The following is a 15,286-nucleotide window of genomic DNA, read 5'->3' as shown; positions in this document are numbered from 1 at the left end:
GTCGCGTACACATTTTGCAGATGTTATCGCAGGTACAGCGAAATGCTTATGTTTCTAGCTCCAACAGTGCATTAATACCAAACAATACAAAACAATACACACAAATCCACAAAAAATCTGAACGAGCAATGTCTGAGTCCGGAAAATAAATATATATGTATATGATTGTGTGTATAGACTGTATGGACAATTATATGAATAGATAAAGTGTGTACAGCAGTAGTTATTTAGGATGAGCCTGGACTAGAATACAGTGTATATACATATGAAGTAGGTAAAACGGTATGTACAATGTATTAAAGTGGCCGGTGTTCAATGACTATGTACACTGAACAAAAATATAAAAGGCGACGTGCAACAATTTCTAAGATTTTACTGAGTTGCAGCTCATATGAGGAAATTATTCAATTGAAATAAATAAGGCCCTAATCTATGAAATTCACATGACTGGGAATACAGATATGCATCTGTTGTTCAGACACCTTAAAAAATATATATGCGTGACATCTCCTTCGCATAGAGTTGAACAGGCTGTTGATTGTGGCCTGTGGTATGTTGTCCCCCTCCTCTTCAATGGCTGTGCGATGTTTCTGGATATAAACTGGAACGCGCTGTCGATCCAGAGCATCCCAAGCATGCTCAATGGGTGACTTGTCTGGTGAGTATGCAGGCCATGAACTGGGACATTTCAGATTTCAGGGATTCTTTACATATCCTTGTGACATGGGGCAGTGCATTATCATGCTGAAACATAAGGTGATGGTGGTAGATGAATGGCACAACAATGGGCCTCAGGATCTCATCTCGGTATCCTGTGCTTACAAATTGCCATCGTTAAAATGCAATTGTGTTCGTTGTCCGTAGCTTAAACCTGCCCATACCATAACCCCGCCGCAACCATGGAGCACTCTGTTCACAACATTGACATCAGCAAACAGCCCGCACACACAATGCCATACCGGGAAACCGTGATTCATCCGTGAAGAGCAAACTTCTCCAGCGTGCTAGTGGCTATCAAAGGTGAGCATTTGCCCACTGATGTCGGTTACGACTCCAAACTGCAGTCAAGTCAAGACCATGGTGAGGACGACGAGCATTCAGATGAACTTCCCTAAAACGGTTTCTGACAGTTGTTCAGAAATTATTCGGTTGTGCAAACCCACAGTTTCATCAGCTGTCCAGGTGGCTGGTCTCCGACGATCCCGCAGGTGAAGAAGCCGGATGTGGAGGTCCTGGGCTGGCGTGGTTACATGTGGTCTGCGGTTGTGAGGCCAGTTGGTACTGCCCAATTCTCTAAAACGACATTGGAGGCAGCTTATGGTAAAGAAATGTACTTTCAATTATCTCGCAACAGCTGGCTCAGTGGTGACTGTTTAACAGTCTGGAGAGAGAAGCTGTTTTTCAGTCTCTTGGACCCAGCTTTGATAAACCTGCACTGTCTCCACCTTCTAAATGGTGGTAGGGTGAACAGGAAGTGGCTCGGGTAGCTGAGGTCCTCTGATCTTGGCCTTCCTGTGACACCGGGTGCTGTAGATGTCCTGGAGGACCGTACCACCCGGGGGTGCTCCAGGGGGTGGGTGTGGATGATGAAACCAATGGGATGCTCAGAGGAGGCCTTCCAGCAAGAATGGTGGTGGCAGCATCATGCTGTGGGGATGTGTTTCAGCGGCACGGACGGGGAGACTGGATCGAGGGAAAGATGAACAGAGCAAAGTACAGAGACATCCTTGAAAGGTTACTGGACCTGTCGGGTCAGTAACTGGGGGATTTCGACTCATCCTTACCACATATGGGATGTGCAAATTCATGCTCTCTCCCCCATATAGAAATTAGACTGCAACCATAGCACACACAACACGCACAACTAGGTACCTAGAGGCGGGACCAACAGCAGACTGGAGTCCACAGATCTGTGCCTCGACACAATCCTGTCTCGGAGCTCTACGGACAATTCCTTCGACCTCATGGCTTGGTTTTTGTTCTGACATGCATTGTCAACTGTGGAAACTTATATAGACTTTGTCAAAGACTCCAGCCACCCTAGTCATAGACTGTTCTCTGCTACTGCAGGGTAAGTGGTACCGGAACGTCTAGGTCCAAGAGGCTTCTAAACATCTTCTACCCCAAAGCCATAAGACTCCTGAACATCTAATCAAATGGCTACCCCTTCTTCCACGATGCTGCTACTACTCTGTTATTATCTTTGCATAGTCACTTTAATAACTCTACCTACATGTAGATATTACCTCATTTACCTCGACAAACCAGTGTACCAGCACCGGTACCCCCTGTATATAGCCTCGTTATATAATTATTTGTTACTTTTTTGTTGTTGGTATTTTCTTAAAACTGCATTATTGGTTAAGGGCTTGTAAGTAAGCATTTCACTGTAAGGTCTACACCTGTTGTATTCGGCGCATGTGACAAATATAAGTTGATTTGACTCAATTTCGAGTCTCATAGCAAAGGGTCTGAATACTTGTGTAAATAAGGTATCTGTTTTTTTTTTGGTATAAATTTGCAAATATATATATAAAAAAAAAGAAGCTGTTTTCGCTGTGTCATTACAGGGTATTGTGTGCAGTTTGCTGAGGTGTTTTTTTATTTAATCCATTTTAGAATAAGGCTGTAACGTAACAAAACGTGGAGAAAGTCAAGGGGTCTGAATACTTTCCAAAGGCACTGTATGTGTATGTATATATATATTTTGAAATGTTTACACTTTTTTCATTACTACATGATTCCATATGTGTTATTTCATAGTCTTGATGTCTTCACAATTATTCTACAACCAAGAAAATAGTACAAATAAAGAAAAACCCTTGAATGAGTAGGTGTCCAAACTTTTGACTGGTACAGTGTATGTACAGTTGAAATGGGAAGTTTACATACACCTTAGCCAAATACATTTAAACTCAGTTTTTCCACAATTCCTGACATTTAATTCTAGTAAAAATTCCATCTTAGGTCAGTTAGGATCACCACTTTATTTTAAGAATGTGAAATGTCAGAATAATAGCAGAGAGAATGATTTATTTCAGCTTTTATTTCTTTCATCTCATTCCCAATGGGTCAGAAGTTTACATACACCCAATTAGTATTTGGTAGCATTGCCTTTAAATTGTTTAACTTCGGTCAAATGTTTTGGGTAGCCTTCCACAAGCTTCCCACAATAAGTTGGGTGAATTTTGGCCCATTCCTCCTGACAGAGCTGGTGTAACGGAGTCAGGTTTGTAGGCCTCCTTGCTTGCACACACTTTTTGAGTTCTGCCAACAAATTTTCTATGGGATTGAGGTCAGGGCTTTGTGATGGCCACTCCAATACCTTGACTTTGTTGTCCTTAAGCCATTTTGCTACAACTTTGGAAGTATGCTTGGGGTCATTGTCCATTTGGAAGACCCATTTTAGACCAAGCCTTAACTTCCTGACTGATGTCTTGAGATTCAATATATCCACACAATTTTCCTCCCTCATGATGCCATCTATTTTGTGAAGTGCACCAGTCCCTCCTGCAGCAAAGCACCCCCACAACATGATGCTGCCACCCCCGTGCTTCACAGCTGGGATGGTGTTCTTCCGCCCCATTTTCCTCCAAACATAACGATGGTCATTATGGCCAAACAGTTCTATTTTTGTTTCATCAGACCAGAGGACATTTCTCCAAAAAGTACAATCTTTGTCACCATGTGCAGTTGCAAACCGTAGTCTGGCTTTTTTATGCCGGTTTTGGAGCAGTGGCTTCTTCCTTGCTAAGCGGCCTTTCAGGTTATGTCGATATAGGACTCGTTTTACTGTGGATATAGATACTTTTGTACCTGTTTCCTCCAGCATCTTCACAAGGTACTTTGCTGTTGTTCTGGGATTGATTTGCACTATCTCTAGGAGACCGAAAGCGTCTCCTTCCTGAGCGGTATGATGGCTGCTTGGTCCCATGGTGTTTATACTTGCGTACTATTGTTTGTACAGATGAACATGGTACCTTCAGCCGTTTGGAAATTGCTCCCAAGGATGAACCAGACTTGTGGAGGTCTACACATTTTTTTGAGGTCTTGACTGATTTCTTTTGATTTTCACATCAAGCAAAGAGGCACTGAGTTTGAAGGAAGGCCTTGAAATACATCCACAGGTACACCTCCAATTGACACAAATGATGTCAATTAGCCTATCAGAAGCTTCTAAAGCCATGACATCATTTTCTGGAATTTTCCAAGCTGTTTAAAGGCACAGTCAACTTAGTGTATGTAAACTTCTGACCCACTGGATTTGTGATACAGTGAATTATAAGTTAAATAATCTGTCTGTAAACAATTGTTGGGAAAATTACTTGTGTCCTGCACAAAGTAGATGTCCTAACCGACTTGCCAAAACTATAGTTTGTTAACAAGAAATGTGTGGAGTGGTTGAAAAACAAGTTTTAATGACTCCAACCCAAGTGAATGTAAACTTCAGACTTCAACTGTATGTATGTATGTATGTATATCATATATGGGGCAATTCAGCAATTAGGATTTGTTATCTGTAATAGTTATGATAAATTAGAGTTTGGGAAACCCTGGTCTAGAGGACATGATACCGGTAATAAAGGACATGCTACTCACTTGGGGGGCATGTTGGTATCGGTGGGGGACATGGGGGGACCTTTAGGCTGCTTGTCCTCCCCCTCCTTCTTCTCCCGAGGTTCACGTGGAGGCCGCTCCCTGACGGGCCTCTCCTTCTCATCACGCTTCATGCGATCCCGCTCCCACTCCTCCTTTCTGCGCATTCTCTCCTTCTCTCGCTCCCTCTCTCTTTCCCTTTCACGTTCTCTCTGCCGGCGTTCTCGCTCGCGGTGGTCCCGCTCACGGTCACGATGGCGCTCTCGCGGGTCCCGCTCACGTTCACGCTCCTAACATTCATACAGGTGGGTTTGTAAACACACTGCCATAGACCTCCAGCAAGGCTCAACCTGCTTTACGCTTTAACGGCACATTCAAGAATCTCTTTAACCAAAAGGCTTACAAGTAAAATGCAAATTCGACAAAGTTAATATCGATTGTGCATTTGTGTTTAAAGTTGTGTAGTCCTTGGGTGGTGGATGTCTCTCTGAGTGTACTTACACTGTAGTGATAGGGCAGAGGGGTCTCTGTGTACTGCACTCTGAAGTTCTCATACTGTCCCCCTCTCCAGAAGGCCTCCATCTCATAGTCATAATATGGATCAGCATAAGGGTCGTTACTGAAATGACATCAGAAACAAGGACAAATCGTACAATAGAGATAAATAGCTGTGCAGCTATATACACCATCTATATAATTTAGGGTTAATTTTATTTGTATATTTGAACAAACCCATAATTAGACATGTATTGACAAATGAATCATAAGGCCTAGTGGAGTGGGCTGATCATTATAACTGACCAGCTGTTTTCTCACAGCAGAGCAGGAGCTGATCATCAAGCAGGGAAACGTAGAGATAAGAGATGCATGAAAAGAGGATGTTACTACCTCCCCTACATTGTACTTACGGATAGACTGGGTCTCTGAACTCCAAGTCACTACGGGGGAAGAAAAGGCCAAAAACGGTTTAAACAGAGACGTAGTCTAAAACAATTCTTAAAAACATCCACTATGGCAAGATATTTTCTTTTGAACCATAGCTCCTGAGCTTACCCTGGGTCTCTGATTTCTCTGGTGATGCGGTAGCTGCGTTCCCTAAAGAAATCATTCTCCTTGTCAAAGTCTCTCTCATCCTCTCCAATGGTCACGTTAAAGCGCTTCTCCTCAAAGTCTGGCTCCTGCTCTTTGCGTATGGTAGCTTTTTTCAACACCTAGAGGAATAGGGCAGTTTTTACACGAGGAAAGTCTGGGATTTCACCATAACCTGCTGACTGAACAACCCCAACACACATGCACACTTTTATCATTATAAAGACGCTTCACGAGCCAAATGTAGCAGGGGAACCCTCTCAGAAAACATGTCAATTAAAAAGTCAACATACTCAAAATCAGCTGGTGCTGAAAAATAACCTGTACAGAAGAGGAGTACATATATGCTTGTAAGAGCTGAGAGGGTGGTATACCTCTTTGGCATGTCTCAGACCCCTCTCCCAGGCACTCTCCACAGGAGGCTCCACTGGAGGAGGGGGTGGAGGGAGCTCCTCAACAGCAGGTCCACCCTGAGACAGGGAAACAGATGTAAACACAATACATTTACCCAATGCAGAAACACACACACACACTCTTCACGTCCACATACTGCGGGCCAGAGGTGGTGCATACCCAGGGGTTGCTTCCAGGAATGAGAGGGTGGGGTGCTCCAGGTGGTGCCCCGTTGGGAGAGAAGGGGTCTGGCTTGGAGATGAGAGAGTAGTTGCCCTTGTCGTTGACCCCTGGATGGATGAACCTACAATTCATACTCCATGTGCAGTTACCTGGAAAAGAAAAACAGAGCTGTATCATTTTGAAAACAGATACATGGGAATTGGAAAAAGCATATTTTCATTGAATTCAAATACTTTGAAGTAAATTGCGTTTGGGTGTAAATTGACATCCATCATCGCTGTATGTGGCTTGGCTCCTAATAATATTCCATTACCACATTATCTTCATTTAAGTTATGAAGTACAATGCTTCCCCCTGCTGTATGAAACAAGTGTCTTCAATATCACTGCTTCAAAAGGACCATAACATTGAAGAGAAACGCTACACAGGCCAGGCCACAGAAGCAGAACATCAGCGAAGAAACAAAACGCAAGGCTTGTGTTGCTGATCAAGTGGTTCACGTTTTTACCTTCGGTTTTACCTTCATGATACGTCTCTGGTGTAGAATGGAATGCTCAAGTTGCACACGCAATGTTTGCACAGTGTAGTTTCGTCAAAAGACAGGTGTTGTACACACGAGTGGTGCACAGGAGAGTACGTTGAGGTACCTTTCATGAAGAACCTGCAGACGGGCCTGGGTCTGACCTTCCTGTCCATGGGGTCCTTCACCTCTCCCTCCTCCAGGTCATCATCCTGCACAAATGGAACAGCTAAATATCAACCCACTTACCCATGTGCATCCGTGAAGTAACCTTATGACACTGCTGGAACCCTAGGTCAGTGGGACAGGGTGCAATTTGTATTGCAGGGCAGGTTATTTGTATTGTCACATGGTTTTGACTCGGGCTGTGGCGGTCGTTAAATTTTGTCAGATGGTAACTGTCATGCAAATGACTGCTGGTCTCACTGTAATTTACCTTTAACATAACACGTTCAGCATCTTCAGGCCTTCACACATACAAGCCGCTGATGGGCGCCTTTGGAAAGTCTACCCTTTAAAAAGTCCATCATTTTTTGCAACTTTAGCTGTGAATAATACAAACCTTAGAATGTCTTAGAAATCAAAACATATAAGGGCTGCATGATGCAAGTATATTGATGATTTGAGAAAGTCACAAAAAAAGCTTGTGCTCTGTTCCTTGCCTCAGGCTGCGATCGCTGTTCTCTCATCAAGTGATCATATTTTCACCCATCAGATTATTCTCAATATAATCTTGTCTTTAATAATATGTGGAATTAGTTTCGATTTAAAATGGGCCATTATCAAATGTGCAAAACTGGGGCAAGGGAAAAAAAGACGTTATCCTTATGCACTCGAATAGCGAATGGAGGCTGCGTTTACCTGCAGTTCCTTTTTTCATCGTGCCGGGTTACGCTACTCTGGTTTAGAGGAGAAATGTGCTTAATATTAGCAGCTGAGAAATGAATCTAGTTGCAGTAGAAAGCTGGAATCCTCTTTTAAGTGAATTTGACTGCGGTCAATACACATGCCTGTTGGTGTGACGGTAATATGGTCACTGCAACAGCCCCAGTTCTGACTTTGCAGTTCTGTACTTGATCTGTTCTCCTGTTTTGCTTCCCTCCCTTATCTCAGTGTGAGTTGCCCTGCATACTCAAAGAAATCAGTCTCTTGATTAAAACTATAATGCAGATTGAAGAGAACATATAAATCACATTACTTACATCTATTTCTCCCTCATCAATCTCTCCATCATCCTCGTCCTTTTTGTCACGAAAGGAATCTCTCCTTCCTCTGTCCTGAGCCCTGGACTCTTCAGGCTTCTTAGGTGGACCATCTTTCGGGGATGGAGGAAGGATTGGTATCTTCTCTTTCTTTTTGACGCTCTTGTCCTCTTTCTCATCCCCTTCTCTGGGTCCTTTCTCCACCTCGTCATCTTCTTCAGGCGCTAGAACATTGGGCTCCTCAGGAACCTCCTCGTCATAGTCCAGCTCATGCTCATCAAGCTCCCTGGACACAGATGACAACTCCTCCTTCATCTGATTCACCACCACCCTCCTCCTCCTCAGTCTCTCTTCCTCCTCTTCATCATCTACTTCTGCTGTCTCCACTGCCAGCTTCACAGACGGTTCCCCACTCTCATCTTCCTTCTCATGTCTGGACATCTCCTCAGCTAAGGGGGATGACCTCTCCTGCTCTGGCTCAGAATCAGGGGACTTAGGAGTTTGGCTGATCCGGTCCTCCTCCTCATCTGATTGGCTTTCCTGTCGCTCCTGTCCCATCATCACCATCCCCACTGACTCCTCCTGCTCCTGTTCTAGAATAGTATGCCTATCCCTTCCACCTTCCCCATCAGCCTCATCATCCTCTGGGTCAGAGATACGCTCCTGAACCACCCCCCCATCTTCTTCATCATCCAGCTCAGAGTCCCCAACTTCACCACCCTCTTCATCTAAACCACCATTGTCTTCATCATTCAGCAGCTCACTGTCAGAGAGCAGCCTGTCCTCCTCCTCGGGGGATGCCAGGAACTCGCTGTCAGAAATGCCCCTCTCTTCCTCTGGGGATTGGGGTGATTGGTTGGGGCTTTCAGGAGACTGGGTGGGGCTCTCGGGGTTGTCCATTGGAGAATGATCCACTAAAACAGAAGAAAGTATTTACTTATAGAACTGTCTTGTTATTAAAATAGATACATTTGGTTTAGTACACAAAGACAATGTCTCTAGGCAATATACAGATAACTGCCAAAATAAACTGAAAGCGTGAACCACCGCATTTAACCACAGCAAGGTGAGTGGGAAAATGGTTGAGTACAAACAGTCATGCCCTTCGTATGGTTGAGTTGCAATTCAACGGCTCAGATACGAGACATTTGTGGCAAGGACTCCAGAGAATCACAGATTATGAAGGGGAACCAGCCACGTCGCGGACACCAACATCTTTCTCCCGGACAACCTAAACAGCATCTTTGCCTGCTTCGAAGAAAACACAGTGATGCCGACACGGGCCACCAACGCTCCCGTGGACTGTGAGCTCTCGTTCTCCGTGGCCGACATTAGTAAGACATTTACGCGTGTTAACCCTCGCAAGGCTGCCGGCTCAGACGGCATCCATAGCCGCGTCAGAGCATGCGCAGACCAGCTGGCTAGTGTTTACGGACATATTCAATCCCTATCCCAGTCTGTTGTCCGCACTTGCTTTAAGATGTCCACCATTGTTCCTGTACCAAAGAAAGCGCTGTCATGCACTGTCAACTGTGGGACCTTTATATAGACAGGTATGTGCCTTTCCAAATCATGTCCAATGAATTGAAAAACCCTGATGAAAACAGCTCGTCTGTCGAAACATTGGATATTAGGTTATTTAATTATTGCATCTGAGCTCCTAGGGTGTGCAGCTCTCCTTTTCTTTTTCAATGAATTGAATTCACCACAGTTGGCCGCCAATCAAGTTGTAAAAACATCTCAAGGATTATCAATGGAAACAGGATGCACCTGAGCTCAATTTCTAGTCTTATAGCAAAGGATCTGAATACTTATGTAAATAAATTAGCAAACATTTCTAATAACCTGTTTTCGCTTCGTCATTGTGGGGTATTGTGTGTAGATTGATGAGGATTTGTATTTATGTCATCCTTTTTGGAATAAGGCTGTAATGTATCAAAATGTGGAAAAGGGAAGGGGTCTGAATTCATTCCGAATGCGCTGTATAACTACTGCTGTACATATACCACTCTTTAGATATACTACATATTATATTCATATACTCTCCATAATGTCTATACTTCCCACCACACATACAGTTGAAGTCGGAAGTTTACATACACTTATGTTGGAGTCATTAAAACTCGTTTTTCAACCACTCCACAAATTTCTTGTTAACAAACCAAAGTTTTGGCAAGTCTGTTAGGATATCTACTTTGTGTATAACAAGTCATTTTTCCAACAATTGTTTACAGACAGATTATTTCACTTATAATTCACTGTATCACAATTCCAGTGGGTCAGAAGTTTACATACACTAAGTTGACTGTGCCTTTAAACAGCTTGGAAAATTCCAGAAAAGGATGTCATGGCTTTAGGTAGGCTAATTGACATCATTTGAGTCAATTGGAGGTGTACCTGTGGATGCATTTCAAGGCCTTCCTTCAAACTCAGTGCCTCTTTGCTTGACATCATGGGATAATCAAAAGAAATCAGCCAAGACCTCAGAAAAAAACGTTTGTAGACTTCCACAAGTCTGGTTCATCCTTGGGAGCAATTTCCAAACGCCTGAAGGTACCATGTTCATCTGTACAAACAATAGTAAGCAAGTATAAACACCATGGACCCACGCAGCCGTCATACCACTCAGGAAGGAGACGCGTTCTGTCTCCTAGAGATGAACATACTTTGGTGCGAAGAGTGCAAATCAATCCCAGAACAACAGAAAAGGACATTGTGAAGATGCTGGAGGAAACAAGTACAAAAGTATCTATATCCACAGTAAAACGAGTCCTATATCGACATAACCTGAAAGGCCGCTCAGCAAGGAAGAAGCCACTGCTCAAAAACTTCCATAAAAATGCAAGACTACGGTTTGCAACTTCACATGGGGACAAAGATCGTACTTTTTGGAGAAATGTCCTCTGGTCTGATGAAACAAAAATAGAACTGTTTGGCCATAATCACCATCGTTATGTTTGGAGGAAAAGGGGGGAGGCTTGCAAGCCGAAGAACACCATTCCAACCGTGAAGCACTGGGGTGGCAGCATCATGTTGTGGGGGTGCTTTGCTGCAGAAGGGACTGGTGCACTTCACAAAACAGAGGGCGTCATGAGGAAGGAAAATTATGTGGATATATTGAAGCAACATCTCAAGACATCAGTCAGGAAGTTAAAGCTTGGTCGCAAATGGGTCTTACAAATGGACAATGACCCCAAGCATACTTCCAAAGTTGTGGAAAATTGGCTCACGGACAACAAAGTCAAGGTATTGGAGTGGCCAACACAAAGCCCTGACCGCAATCCTATAGAAAATTTGAGGGCAGAATTGAAAAAGCATGTGCGAGCAAGGAGGCCTACAAACCTGACTCAGTTACACCAGCTGTCAGGAGGAATGGGCCAAAATTCACCCAACTTAATCAATTTAAAGGCAATGCTACCAAGTACTAATTGAGTGTATGTAAACTTCTGACCCACTGGGAATGTGATGAAAGAAATAAAAGCTGAAATAAATCATTCTCTCTACTATTATTCTGACATTTGACATTCTTACAATAAAGTGGTGATCCTAAGACAGGAAATGTTTTAATGTCAGGAATTGTGAAAAACTGAGTTTAAATGTATTTGGCTAAGGTGTATGTAAACTTCCGACTTCAACTGTACATATACATATTCCTGACTCCGACATTGCGCGTCCTAATACTTCTAAATTCCATTATTTTACATTAGTGTGTATCGTTAGATATTACTGCACTTTTGGAGCTAGGATCACAAGCATTTTGAAACACCTGCAATAACATCTGATAAACATACAGAGAAAAAAATATAAATGCAAAGTGTTGTTCCCATGTTTCATGAGCTGAAATAAAAGATCCCAGAAATGTTCCACATTTCACTCCAATTTTGTGCACAAATTTGTTTACTTAGTGAGCATTTCTCCTTTTCCAAGATAATCCATCCACCTGACAGGTGTGGCATATCAAAAAGCTGATTAAACCTTGTGCTGGGGACAATAAAAGGACGCTATAAAATCTGCAGTTGTCATGTTCACTGCAGGAATGTCCACCTGAGCTTTTGCCAGAGAATAGAATGTTAATTTCTCGACCATAAGCCACCTCCAACATAATTTTAGAGAATTTGGCAGTACGTCCAACCGGCCTCACAATCGCAGATCACGTGTAACCACGCCAGCCCAGGACCTCCACATCCAGCTTCTTCACCTGCGGGGTCAACTGAGACCAACCACCCGGACAGCTGATGAAACTGGGCGCAGCCATAGGCCCACCCACTTTGGAGCTAGGCCCATATGTCTGTCAGTAAATCTGATTGACGGGGCCTAGATCCCAAGTTGGTGTGCCTATGTCCTCCCATGACTGCGCCCCCGCAGTTATGTGAAATCCATAGATTAGGGCCTAATGAATTTAGTTCCATTCAATTCAATTTATATAGCCCTTCTTACATCAGCTGATATCTCAAAGTGCTGTACAGGAACCCAGCCTAAAACCCCAAACAGCAAGCAATGCAGGTGTAGAAGCACAGTGGCTAGGAAAAACTCCCTAGAAAGGCCAAAACCTTGGAAGAAACCTAGAGAGGAACCAGGCTATGAGGGGTGGCCAGTCCTCTTCTGGCTGTGCCGGGTGGAGATTATAAAAGAACATTGACTGATTTCCTTATATGAACTCAGAAAAATCATTGTTTCATGTTGGGTTTATATTTTTGTTCAGTATACAGTACCAGCCAAAAGTTTGGACACAGCTACTCATTCATTTTTTTTTTTTTTTTTTTTTTACTATTTTCTACATTGTAGAATAATATCGAAGACATCAAAACTATGAAAAAACACATATGGAATCATGTAGTAACCAACATTTATTTTATATTTGACATTCATCAAAGCAGCCACCCTTTGCCTTGACAGCTTTGCACACTCCTGGCATTCTCTCAACAAGCTTCATGAGGTAGTCACCTGGAATGCATTTCAATTAACAGGTATGGCTTGTTAAAAGTTAATTTGTGGTATTTCTTTCCTTAATGCAGCTCAGCCAATCAGTTGGGGTGCTATACAGAAGAGAGCCCTATTTGGTTAAAGACCAAGTCCATATTATGGCAACAGCTCAAATTAGCAAAGAGAAACAACAGTCCATACTTACTTTAAGACATGAAGGTCAGTCAATATCGAAAATTAAGAACTTTGAAAGTTTCTTCTTCTTAAGAACTTAAAGTTTCTTCAAGTGCAGTCGCAAAAACCATCAAGAAATATGATGGAACTGGCTCATGAGGACCACCACAGGAAAGAAAGACCCAGAGTTACCTCTGCTGCAGAGGGTAAGTTCATTAGTTACCAGCCTCAAGAATTGCAGCCCAAATAAATGATTCACAAAGTTCAAGTAACAGACACTTTTCAACATCCACTGTTCACAGGAGACTGTGTGAATCAGGCCTTCATGGTCAAATTATAGCAAAGGAACCACTACTAAAGGACACCAATATTAAGAAGACTTGCTTGGGCCAAGAAACACAAGCAACAGACCAGTGGAAATCTATCCTTTGGTCTGATGAGTCCAAAGTTCAGATTTTTGGTTCCAACCACTGTGTCTTTGTGAGACGCAGAGCAGGCGAACGGGTGACCTCCACATGTGTGGTTCCCACCGTGAAGCATGGAGGTGGTGGGATGGTGCTTTGCTGGTGACACTGTCAGTGATTTATTTTGAATTCAAGGCACACTAAACCAGCATGGCTACCACAGCATTCTGCAGTGATACGTCATCCCATCTGGTTTGCGCTTAGTGGGACTATCATTTATTTATTTTTTACACACCCAGGCAGTGTAAGGTCTATTTGACCAAGGAGGAGAGTGATGCATCTGATGACCTGGTCTCCACAATCACCTGACCTCAACCCAATTGAGATGGTTTGGGATGAGTTGGACAGCAGAGTGAAGGAAAAGTAGCCAACAAGTGCTCAGCATGTGGGAACTCATTCTAGACAGTTGGAAAAGCATTCCAGGTAAAGATGGTGGAGAGTGTGCAAAGCTGTCAGGGCAGAGGGTGGCTACTTTGAAGAATCTAAAATATGTTTTGATTTGTCTTTTTTTGGTTACGACATGATTCCATGTGTTATTTCATAGTTTGTCCACTATTGTTCTACAATGTAGTAAAAATAAAACCCCTTAAATTAGTAGGCGTCAACTTGACTGGTACTGTATGTGACCAAGAAAATGTGACCTCATTGAAATTATATAGGGAGTCTATCCATTTCTCGATGGAAGACGTCAAAGCGCGAATTGTAACTAGTTATCTGATTGCATATGGCTACAAAGTTCGTAATAAGCTACATGCATGTAGCGAGTGCATCCGCCATATCTCGAGAATGGTAAACTTCACGCAGGTCAATAAGTCTGTCAGAGATGATTACATATTGATATTTTAAATCAAATCACATTTTATAGGTAAGTTAACTAGCGAACGTTAACTAGTTATGTTTCAACTAGAGCAGGTGATCATTGCTGCCTTCAACACAATGTTCATATTAAAACTGGGGGGACTCGGTGTTTTTAGTAGAACAATGACGTAGCTAGATAGATAAGCAAAATAAGAGGCGCAGTAGGACGAAAAGATGTCTCGTTAGCTTACAACAACAATGCTAACGTTAGCTAGTTACCGGGTGAAGCAGGCCCGAAAACTGCGAGGGCTATACCAGACAAGAAGCTAACGTCTGATTTGTATTTAGAAGATGCCACAATGAGTTAAACATAGATTTAACCAACCAATACAACTGAAAAGCAACTTTATACACGCAAAATACCACTTTCTGGTCTGCTATCGAAGCATGCTTGTCTGTTCAATTAACAATGCAACCCTCCCCCTACAAACACCAGTAACGTTAGCTAGATAAACTTGAAATATTTTCAGTCACCTTTCCAACCTGAACCTCGTTGAAGACAGGCGGCGTTAAGAACAACCCCGTCTCTCTTCCTCTTTGTCTGAGGCTCTACAATAAATAATGGTATGGTTATTTATCTGCTATGCTGGAGGAAATAAAAAAAACCTACACGATACAGTGAGAGCGGCCATTGCAGTGACGTCATCAAAATACGACACTGTCAGCTTAAGCCATAAACGGGCAACGTTATTGTGCTTTGGCGCTACCGTGCGCTCAATATTAAACATGACTACAACAAACACTCCACAATTATTTTTATTTTTATTTTATTTATTTCACCTCTATTTAAGGCTAGTTGAGAACAAGTTCTCATTTACAACTGCGACCTGGCCGAGATAAAGCAAAGCAGTGCGACACAAACAACAACACAGAGTTACACATGG

At 42.9% G+C, this 15,286-nt stretch overlaps 1 protein-coding gene across 1 annotated transcript in view; it reads right to left on the bottom strand.

Moving 5' to 3' along the window:
- Nucleotides 1-15,024, bottom strand: part of zc3h18 (zinc finger CCCH-type containing 18) — a 39,148-nt gene extending 24,124 nt beyond the window's left edge. The window contains exons 1-9 of the mRNA XM_039017424.1: nt 14,877-15,024; nt 7,984-8,897; nt 6,909-6,993; nt 6,259-6,410; nt 6,060-6,155; nt 5,650-5,807; nt 5,505-5,534; nt 5,098-5,215; nt 4,600-4,886 (exon numbers count right to left, since the gene is read on the bottom strand). Coding sequence (XP_038873352.1) covers nt 4,600-4,886; nt 5,098-5,215; nt 5,505-5,534; nt 5,650-5,807; nt 6,060-6,155; nt 6,259-6,410; nt 6,909-6,993; nt 7,984-8,883 — 1,826 coding nt within the window. The 5' untranslated portion in view covers nt 8,884-8,897; nt 14,877-15,024. The remainder of the gene's footprint in view (nt 1-4,599; nt 4,887-5,097; nt 5,216-5,504; nt 5,535-5,649; nt 5,808-6,059; nt 6,156-6,258; nt 6,411-6,908; nt 6,994-7,983; nt 8,898-14,876) is intronic.
- Between the last annotated feature and the right edge of the window lie 262 nt (nt 15,025-15,286).

Source organism: Salvelinus namaycush, chromosome 21 (assembly GCF_016432855.1).
Source record: "Salvelinus namaycush isolate Seneca chromosome 21, SaNama_1.0, whole genome shotgun sequence".
NCBI classification, from domain to species: Eukaryota; Metazoa; Chordata; class Actinopteri; order Salmoniformes; family Salmonidae; genus Salvelinus; species Salvelinus namaycush.
Note: the sequence above shows the minus strand (reverse complement) of the source record. Positions and strands in the feature narration are given on the sequence as shown.